Source organism: Scomber scombrus, chromosome 4 (genome assembly GCF_963691925.1).
Source record: "Scomber scombrus chromosome 4, fScoSco1.1, whole genome shotgun sequence".
In the NCBI taxonomy this organism is placed as follows: Eukaryota; Metazoa; Chordata; class Actinopteri; order Scombriformes; family Scombridae; genus Scomber; species Scomber scombrus.
In genome coordinates this window covers 23,296,324-23,306,856 of record NC_084973.1, presented here as the reverse complement: position 1 = coordinate 23,306,856, position 10,533 = coordinate 23,296,324, and the positions used below count along the sequence as shown (strand labels likewise).

Here is a 10,533-nt window from a genome sequence, read left to right as displayed (position 1 = left end):
ACAGACAGGAATGTCTCTTTTTGGCCACTCCAAATGATTTAAATACCTGACAAAGGGGCTATAATCTCAGTGATGCAAAAAAATCGTGAAATTCCAGTATTGTCATAAATCCTCACAACTTCATAATACACTCAGAAATATTAAAGGTACAGATGCTGTGATATAAACAGAATGGTCCAGTCTCTGATAAAGATGGAAAGCTTATATCATATATTGTCAGATCGCCTAATCCTATTACCCTATGCTGTGTGTCGGCCTATAACATGATTTTGGTGCAACTGTTCCCTTGAATTGAACACACATATTAATATTTCGATACACTGAACTACAAGTTATCCATAAATCAATAACATACCAGAGTCAGAAAAAGTATAAGGAAAAAAACTTTTATTGTTTCACTCTTCATATCTGTACAAATACCATCAAACTTTGTATGTACATATGACATTTACATAAAAAATACAAAACTATATATTCATAACAGAATTTTGTATTTCTCTTGTGATGTTTGAAAATAAAAATGCATTCTGAGAAAAAAAAAAAGAAAAAAAAAAGAAACAAGCTGATGTAGTCTGATATAGTGTTGAGTACTGCAGTACGTTAATTCTATTTTAGCTCTGCGAGAGCAATATGGAGCACATTGGCAAGAAGACAGCACACAAATGTTAATGGCACATTGTTTCCGAAATAATCAAGTATCGTCCAAAGTCTACCTCTGCTCTAACATGGTAAGACAAAATGAATGCTAATGAATAATGTCTAAAGTCGTTGTCTCTGTGTAGAAACAAAACTAAGGGGCTAAAACTGAAGAATAACCAAAAGATAAGAAAAGAAAAACAAATGGCTCTTTTTTTCTCTTCCATTTCATCACTGCTGTGTTGCACCTTTTACAATGCTCTTTTGCAAAACCATTGAGAGAATCCCTTTGGTCAGTTATTATGAGTTGTAAACAAACCAGAAACACTTCTGTACATAAAATGATTGATATATTCCCAATAAATAAACACACAGCCTAAACATGCATTTACCTATGTGTGACATAGACATCTGTGATAGAGATTTGACAGTAACAAGCAGATTTTTACAGCTCAGGGAATGCAATTTACAGCTTGTAGAGGACTTATACTTACACGGTAACATGACAAATAAATAACACTGCTTCTCTTTGGACAAATATATTTCTTCATGATAAAAAAAAAGAAAGTAAAAAGGACAACAACAACAAAAAAGGGGAAAATGAGTGGTAACACAATATATCATGGTAGATAGTAAGCCTGACATCGTAAATGTATAAATTATAAAACACAAAAAAGTATAAATAAACATCTAGCAGACTGAACTATATGTATACTTCCTTTTTCTTTAAAAAATAAATAAGCATACACATAATGTACAGTATGGACATGATTCGTTGCCCTGGGACTGTTCCCTAGTGATGGGGGCCTATCCATCCAGTATAGAAGATAAATGGACATAGGCCATGTAGTCTGAGTCCTCATCTTCCTCATCCTCCTCCTGGTCTTCTGTAATGGCTATATGGGAGAATATATGGTAGCTGTTGTATGAATATGGACCACAACAGCGCAGAATATCACTGAATGTTCTGACAAAAAGCTCACAGCAAAGCCACTGGCACACAGCTTCCCTCTTGTTTCTTATTTTTTCAGCTTGTATATGTTTATTTTTCTATGTGTGTGTATGTGTGTGTGTGGTGTGTATGTGTGTGTGTTTGAGGGGTTGTGTTGGTGGGGGAGGGGGGGCCTGTGTGGCTTGGCATCAACAATTACTGTGGTTTGTCAATTATGCAACTACCATTTACATAATCTAGCAAGTCAGGGCTGCAACAAGAGAAAAAAAGAGGGATGAATGGGAGGTGGGAGCAGGGGGTGTTGCAAGGTGGGTTAGGGGAGGAGGTTAGGTGGCAGGTTGGGGGGCACTGGGGCTGATGGTTCCAGTGGTTTGGGTCTCTTTTGGGCAGATTCCTGAAAGCAGACACACGTAACACAAAAAAAGTGCTATTGTGTTCTTGGATTTGCTAGTTTCTTCGCTCTTATTATTACCGTTATTTTAGCTTCTGACTCGAACATACAGGGAGGGAGGACTCTGTGTCACAGCCTGGCCTTAGCAAGCAGGTCAAAGATCATCAACACAGTTCTGAGGTATTTTCTTTTCTTTTTACAGAAGAGATTTACATCGGACAAAAAAAAGCACACAAGCAAGAGCAAGAGTGACAATACAAAAAAGAAAAATAAAGAAAAAAAAAACAGGCAGTCCCTCATCAATCCAAATGGATTTGTAATTTCTGATACATATTCTGATAGACAACACATTCAGTGGAAACAGCACGAACAAAAGAAGTTAGCTGATAGGTGTTTTTTTTTTCTAATGACGAGATGAGAAGTAAGAGAGTGTGTTTCTACAAGCTTCTTCTGCTTATCCTGCACACTGTAAACTATCACATTTATATATTTAGCTCATGAGGTGATCATAAAGTTGGTCCCTTAGATTCCATTGCATACCTTAAGGTACATCACATTAAGGTACTCAGTCAGGAGAAAGAAACTAACAAGGAGACATTCTTTAACATAGCAACGTGGAATGTAAATTTGATACAATTTGATAATTTGATTTTTTCTCCCAGATTTGTGACCACATGAATGGCTCAGTCTGGTCTACTGATAGGTAGTCTACATGATTATCAATTTTTAAAATCCATTGTCTTAATTAATCATTATCATGGCACCAATGTTACAATCACCTTATGCACATCATTTGAGTATATTTAAAAGTTTTCTGTTCTTATTGACACGTTGGCAGTGTGGTGTATGTCACAAGAGGCAGTGCATTTTGAATTGATTGATTACAGCCAAAAGCAACAAAAAAGAGAAATAATACAAAAACAGAAATACACCATTACCTTTAGAATATCAATGTGACCATGGATTTTACAAGCTGTAAAGATATGACCACTATCGTAAAAATAATCCATTACTGATTAAAAAACTGTATGAGATTTAAGGCAACCTGCTCTTGCAGGTCACTAGCATGACCATAAGCTTAACTAGATATTTAAATATCAGGATTGTTCCACTGCAAACAAAATTAGTCTTCTTTATTATTTGCGTTACTTTTATTGAGTTAGCCTTTTATCAGACACCTGTTAGAGTCGACTGATATAGATTTATGCTTTTTAATTCACCTTTCTGTTATTTTGTTTTGCAGAAGAATTGATCAAAGTAAAATAAAATAAAAAATAACAAGAACACAAGAACAAAAGCCAGCGACAAAGACAACGTCATGCAAGTTCTTCCATTCCCAAGTCCTTTCTGCTTGCTTAAGCTGTGCTTGGTGGTGTGGCTGGGGAGGGAATTTGGGGAAAGTGGGGTTGGGGGGCGGGGCACTTTCAGAGGAGGGTTTTTGTTGGGGAAGCAACATGGAATATTGTCTTTTGCTTGGAGGGGAAGGGTGGTTGTTTTGTTTTCTTGTTTTGTCATATTTTCATTATTTACTTACAGTTGCAAGATCCTGAATGCTTGACTTCCAGCAGCACCCCCATAGAACAAGCAGCTTGCTTCATGGCACATTCACTGGGATATGTGGTGTTGTCACTGGCACACACCGCCTCATCAGTCCTGCTCTCTGGACAGGTCTCATCACACAGTGAGCAGCGGCCTCGGCTCATCCGAGCATCCCACAGACACTTTTTCCCCGCACTGCACTGGATGTCCTCACACGACTTGGCCTCTAGAAGAGAGGAAGGAATCAGCACAGGGGAAATCTTTGATTAGATGGATTATCATAAATGCTTTTCAAGCAGGATCAGATGACTGCTGAGTTTTTGGAGAACCAAGTTAGGAATAAAACTAAATCCTGTTTAACAGGGTTAGATCTTGTGGCAGTTAACATGTAGTCATGTTTTAATTACTATTTTTAAGACTACATGACTTTGATTGACTACTTTCTGGATACAATTCCATCTGACTCAAATGTTAACTTGAAGCATGTCTTCATGGCCCCCAGCACTCCCTGTTGTGCTCTCTTTCTTCCTCCCCCTCTCTTTCCCTCTCTCCCATATGGGATAGTGCTGCCAACATCAGGAAATAATAAGATGTCTATCATTTCTTGAGCAAACACAAGCAACTACCAAACACACACACACTCTCTCTCTCTCTCTCTCTCTCTCACTCTCTCTCTCTCTCTCTCTCTCTCTCTCTCTCTCTCTCTCTCTCTCTCTCTCTCTCTCTCTCTCTCTCTCAAAGACCCCCTCCTCTGTGGAATGTTGGCAAAAATGAGCATTGAATAACTGCAGAGCTGGCCAGGAAGAAAATGCACTCAAACAATATTCAAAGTCAGTGGCTGGAGGCGCTCTCAGAGAGTAAAGTCTCACGCTCTCACGTCTCTAGTTGCAGACTTACTGATGCATTTTCCCTCATATGCCACTCCAATAGATCTGCCTAGAAGACAGGTAGCTCTTCTCAGGTGACACGCACTGGCGTAGATGATCCCGTCGTTTCCACACAGGTACTGCTCAGGCGGTGTCACCTCGGGGCAAATCCGATTACACGTCACACAATATGCGTTATTTGTCTGGTCCACGACGCACGTGGAGCTGCCGGGGCACAGTACGTCACGGCACGTCTCTGTTGAGACAAATAAATTGTTTTATTTGTGAAAAAATGACACAAAATTCAGGAAAAGGATAACAACATGCTGGATTTTTAGCACTCACAGCTTTGAAAAATGTGGAACTTTGAAACAGGCAGAATTTGAAAAAAATATTTAGCCTACTTACTCTTGCACTTTCCCTGGTACTGCACGTCCAGGTCAGGGTGGCCTTTACATTTAGCCTTCAGCAATGCGCATTCGTCTTTGTAGGTCTTGCCATCCGAGCCGCAGACTGGTCCTTTCCAGGTGATGTTGGAGCAGTCCGGTGCGCACACGCAGCGTGGCTTACTTCTTCTGTTCATCTTGCACCTCTTTCCAGGCCCACAGTCAACATTATCGCAGGTTTCTAAAATGAAAGATCTGAGTTATGAGATGCTAGTGATGGTGTTGGGTTTGTGCGTAAACTTACTCTGGTGCACACAGAGCACACTAAGGAATCATTTACGCTGGGTGTAAATTAGACCATCGCTGGGATTAATTAACCGACTGGGGATGTGTATTGTTAATGATGTGGAAACGAAGGGAAATGAGTGCACCTCCACCTTTGCAAGGTATGCAATTGGGGGCTCCGCCATTGAAGATCATCCACCTAAAGAGCGTGCTGTTGGGAACGTCCTCCTCGGTCCAGGACGTTCCCAGCCTTCCACTCCGACAGCACTCCTCTCTGCTCATCCCGGGCATGTAGAGCACCTGGCACCTCCCGTTCTTTCCCTGCTGCAACCAGCAGTTCCCAGCTGTAAACAGACAAACAAAAAAAGCTCCAGTGTCGCACGTTGAACGTCTGAAACCGCTGACCCAGACGCACCATACACACGCAGCCAGTATTATCTGAGACGCTCCCTCCCTCCCCTTTCGCCCTCCCGGCAGTATTTTGTCCGATTCTTTTTTTTTTCTCTCGAGACTGTTAACACATGCCTATCCCATCTGTGACTGACAGCCCGTACAATGCAGCCACAAACCAAAAAAGTAAGACTGGCTGGGGGTTGCCCTTTATTCTCAGACACTCCTTGTTATCATGGACAGAAAGTATAGAGTCTAGACAGCGTTAAATAGCAGCCAATCTCCTTCAGAAAACCACGGTCTTTAGGTTACAAGGCTAAACACACCACCGTCTCTAACGCCTCACAACAATATACCAACATATACACACCAGCCACTGACTTCATCATATCATATAAAGTTGATTTTTAATTCAATACAAATAAAAAACAGAAGTTTTCCTCTTCCAATGGCACAAAATATCATTTGAGCCAGACAACAGCAGGATGTCTAAACCGACACAGACACACATGACATGCTCATGGAATGGTGGATTTCTTAAATTGAAGACAGATTTCTCTCATGTGTATTTGAGCTATAAGCTCCTAAACTATAAATGATATGTGCAAAAATGTCCAGCTTTATTCTTATTTTTTGTTTGTTATAACTTAACACGTAATTTGACAAAACGCAATCTATGGGTGTGCGTGAGAAATGCATAGCACGCCCATAAACTCACAATGTATATCTGAACTTTGTTACAGGTTCGACCACCAGATATTGAGACACCACACGCTCAAGCAAAAGTATCTGAATATGTTCAGGTATTATGGAAAGCTGACACTACCACCATCACGGCGTGGTGGCTTAAGTGCGTGCGCCTGGCGAGGACTGCAAAACTTGCCATGTAGTCTCACTTTGAAGTGTCCCAAACGGCACCTGTTTTATGGACGCTTTACGCACGCACTGTCTGATGTACAGAGAGTTTTATCAGCGGGAAAAATGGAAACTCACTTTAAAAAGTTTCTCGGATGAAGTAAGTATCCGACAATCGTGCGCGTTTTGTGGCTGACAGCAGTCGAAGTTTTCCACAAACGGAGAGATTAAGTGGAAATTGATGAAGAGAGCTTACCTTGAACTTTTTGATGTTCCATGAGGTGACAAAGCCATATGAAGAAGAGAAAAATGCCCGGGTGAAGATGGTGTTTCAGCATCCTAAACATGATGGAGAGGCAAAGTGAACCACGTATTTGACACAGGCAGCGCAAAACTAATCTGCTTAAGGTGGCAGTGTTGAATAAGTGTCAGTCTGAGAATGCAGCCTCTCTTTTTAAATCTATAAGGGGTCTCGGGTTGACTGTCTGTGGTGGGCGGTCTCCTCTTCTGTGGGGGTGGGGAGATTTTTTTTTTCTTACCAAAGTTCTTTCAATCCCAATCAGGTGACATCGTTACAAGCAACTTTCTCCTGCCACAACAATTAAAGAATATGAAAATATGTCTGAATTTGTTTAAGAAAATATATAATTCGGAATTATGAGGCTTTGCCGTCAAACAAAGGCAAACACGGCATGTAAGACAAACTGTGCCAGTTGACATGGATTTGGTTTTGATGGTGAAATTTTATAGTTTTAGTTTTGTAATCACATTATATCAGTCTGAGATGCATAGCTCCTTTTTACGCATGACTTGGATTTGCATCTTTAAAGCTATTATAATGATGATGATGATGATGATGATAATAATAATAATAACAATAATAATAATAATAATAATAATAATAATAATAATAATAATAATAATAATAATAATAATAATAATAATAATAATAATAATGGTATTTGTGACTCATATATTAAGGTTGTTATTACTGTGTAATAAAACATGCCTGGAGCCAACATACCTATCCAGACATACCATGAGTCCTTCATTTTAGGACTACTACTTGTTGGTAACTGATATTTTTTCCACCAACTGCACACAAAAGTGTAAATCTTTTGATGAGAGTTGACTTTTGGAATATATCTGAGCCCAGACAATAATAGAATTCATAGTAGTCCGCAGCCGCACTGCTAATATTAGAACAGACAGTTGTTTGGGTTTCTCTCCCGGGTCAAGCTTTTAAATATAATCAAACCTGTTTCCGAAGAGGCTTCAGACAGAGGAGAAGGGTGTTGCATTTCATTGAATGAAACACACACACACACACACACACACACACACACACACACACACACACACACACACACGCATACACACACACACACACACACACACACACACACACACACACACACACACACACACACACACACACACACACACACACACAAATAGAGCTTTCCACTCACTGACGCACAGGCTTGTACTCCTTCAGAAGTCCTTGTGCGACCTCTTCAGCGGAACTGTGGTTACAGCTCTCCAGAGCAAAGAGCAAACAGGCTGCTGTACGAATCAGACACCAGGGAGTTCATTATCTATCAGCCGCGTATAAGACACTTTAATCCTCTCTCATACCAGTGAAATGTCACTCAGGTATCGACAATCTACAATTTATTTATTTATAATCATGCATCCTTTCGAAATCCCCATTGTATGTCTATGGTAACCAAAAGCTATTATAATGATCATAAAATATAACTATCCCCCCCCCCCCCTAGTTGTGACATGCCAGACATGCTAGACATGATATTTGTGTTTTATTACCCTTACATGTGTTATTGGATAGCTGGTTATTTTCTTATTGGTGACTTTTCATCACAAACAGCACTGGGGAATTGTTGGTTTATTTACAGACGATCATTCACAAAACATCCGAGGATTAAAACCAAAACAGGTGAAGTGATTCACAACAAAAAACTTGATTTCCCCAAAGACTGTAACATGCAAACATACATACAGTAGAATTTATTATAAAAATGACCATTACATAACAACATAATGCAAGTTGCAATTAGATATTCCCGTTACATATAAATCTTAGGATCACCCACTTTCTGTTATCTAATACCCAATGAGACTGTGCTAGATTCTTTGTGCTTGCAGTATTATTTTTGGTGTGCCCTTTTTGTGATCCAGTGATGGAGTTCATGCTGCATACTGTGCAATCCAACAGCTGTACTCAAGAAAAAGAAAATGAGATCTATACCTCCTCAGTTTACAGGACCTACTTTCAAAATAAGCTGACAGATCACAAATTACCTGTTTTGAATTATAACCAGAAACAGTTTTCTGACAGTTGACAGACTCAAAATCAAGGATGAAAAAGTAGGACCTCTGAGGTATTTTGACTCTATGGGGGTAAACATTTTTATATTTCACCTTCCTTTCAATCCAGTCTCTTACTGACAACATAATGTGACCATATATGGTACTTCAAAAGTATCTGCTGAGTTATTGCTCAAAATGATTTCCAGCTTGTGATGCTTATTGTCAGAGTGTATTAGACAATGTAACATAATGAAATGTAAACAATCTCACATATTAAGATTCCATGTGGTGAATCAAGAATATGATTTCACAACTGTAAAGAAATTACATAAACATTAAGTCTATTTTGACTGCAAAAGCACAAATGAGGTTACCAAAGGTTCACCTCAAACCTCAAAGTAGCCTTTTAAAGGAATTATCAAATCAAAACTGGTATAAAAGACAATATTTGAAACAATTATTTCAACAAATCTGTAAATGTTCAATTGATGTTGAGTTATGCTTGGCAAATCATTCTGTGTCTGGTATGTGTGATTTGTGAGATGTGTGTCTTTGAAGAGTTGAAGTTTCAAAAACACTTCCTGACATGTGAGTACAGTACATTACTGCCCTGCTGTATCAACTTTAAAGTGCTGACTGTGAAGCCATTAATGGCATCAGCAGAGGGACAACCAGACTCAATGTCCCAGTCGTTGAGCTGAGTTTGGTACAAAAGAAAATTTTCTGCAAATGATTAGCACTGATGGGAAATTTTTAGCATCTTAGTAAAATGGTGCATGGATTATAATATGGACTTTCTGGAAACTTATTGGTTGCAAACCCTCCTGATGCTACAGGGAAATACATTTATTAATTCTTAATTTGATGCATGAGGTTGCATGAAAAAAAGACTGTAATACTCTGTGGCTGTAGCTGTTGCCCCTTGAGTCAATTAGATATAGCAAGTACACTCTTAAAAAAAAAACAAGATGTTACAGTGTCATTCACAAATGAAATAAATGAAAACAAAGGACCTGGCTTCCACCATAATAGTCTCTACTATTCCATAACACAAACATTGTCTTAAAGGTAGTTACAGTGAAACTAGTGAATATAAAACTAGACAAGTCTTGACAAAGTGCAAATAAAGGTTGACTGTTATTGAATAATTTGAAGTGTCATCACTTTTGATTTACAAGAACAGTTCAGAAATATTTGAGCAATCATCCCACTGTGTCATGGGAATTTATAAAGGTGTTCAAATGCTGTATGTCATTTCATCAACTATTTCCAAATTGCTCCCTGTACACATATAGCATCCAAATGCTGTTTCACAACACCGTAGCTCATGAGTAATTGTGAAACAGAGCAGTTCAATAATTTATCAGATTGTATATAACCCCTCCAACAAGGAAGGCTTGAGCCCAGGCTCTCAAGAAATATGCTACTTATTAGTGACAAATAGCATATTCCACCTCACCAGATCCAAAGAAATGAATGCTAAAAGACTCTGCTGGGTGCTGGAGTTGGCTTGCTCAAAAGAAAAACACCCAGAAACACATTCCTTAACAGTCAAGGGACACACTAACCTAACTGGGAGAACACAATAGTCAAAAATGTGAGAGGAAAGTAATCGAGTTTGAGGGAAGACTTAAATTGTACTGATGTGTGCAGGGATGTGGTCCAACTAGGGTCCCTAGAAGGGTCAGATTTTCTTAAGTATTCCAGGAGGAGTGGAGAGAAGAGGAAAGGGGAGTGGATTGGAGGAGAGGAGACAAAACAAGAAAGGGCAAATACAATACAAAACCAAAACGGGTCATAAATTCTGGTGGATTAAATTAAAGTCCTTTGGAGCATTTAAGTCATTCACATAGCATTGAGGAAAGTATGCCAACATGTCATTTATATCATGCTGCCATCTTG

At 39.1% G+C, this 10,533-nt stretch overlaps 1 protein-coding gene across 1 annotated transcript; it reads right to left on the bottom strand.

Annotated features, from left to right (window-relative positions):
• Positions 1-1,412: 1,412 nt before the first annotated feature.
• On the bottom strand, positions 1,413-6,647 carry fsta (follistatin a). Its single transcript, XM_062417592.1, has 6 exons — positions 6,557-6,647; positions 5,208-5,399; positions 4,793-5,011; positions 4,416-4,640; positions 3,514-3,744; positions 1,413-1,532 (listed from the first exon to the last, which is right to left on the bottom strand). Exons 1-6 carry the CDS (start codon positions 6,645-6,647, stop codon positions 1,444-1,446), a joined length of 1,047 nt encoding a protein of 348 aa, XP_062273576.1. The 3' UTR covers positions 1,413-1,443.
• Positions 6,648-10,533: the final 3,886 nt, after the last annotated feature.

Excerpts from the sequence above, each read along its gene's own strand:
- fsta (XM_062417592.1), bottom strand. The coding sequence starts at position 6,647 with ATGTTTAGGATGCTGAAACACCATCTTCACCCGGGCATTTTTCTCTTC. Across the intron at positions 3,745-4,415 it reads ATATGAGGGAAAATGCATCA|AGGCCAAGTCGTGTGAGGAC; the intron begins GTAAGTCTGCAA and ends CCTCTCTTCTAG. Across the intron at positions 1,533-3,513 it reads GCATTCAGGATCTTGCAACT|CCATTACAGAAGACCAGGAG; the intron begins GTAAGTAAATAA and ends TCTCCCATATAG.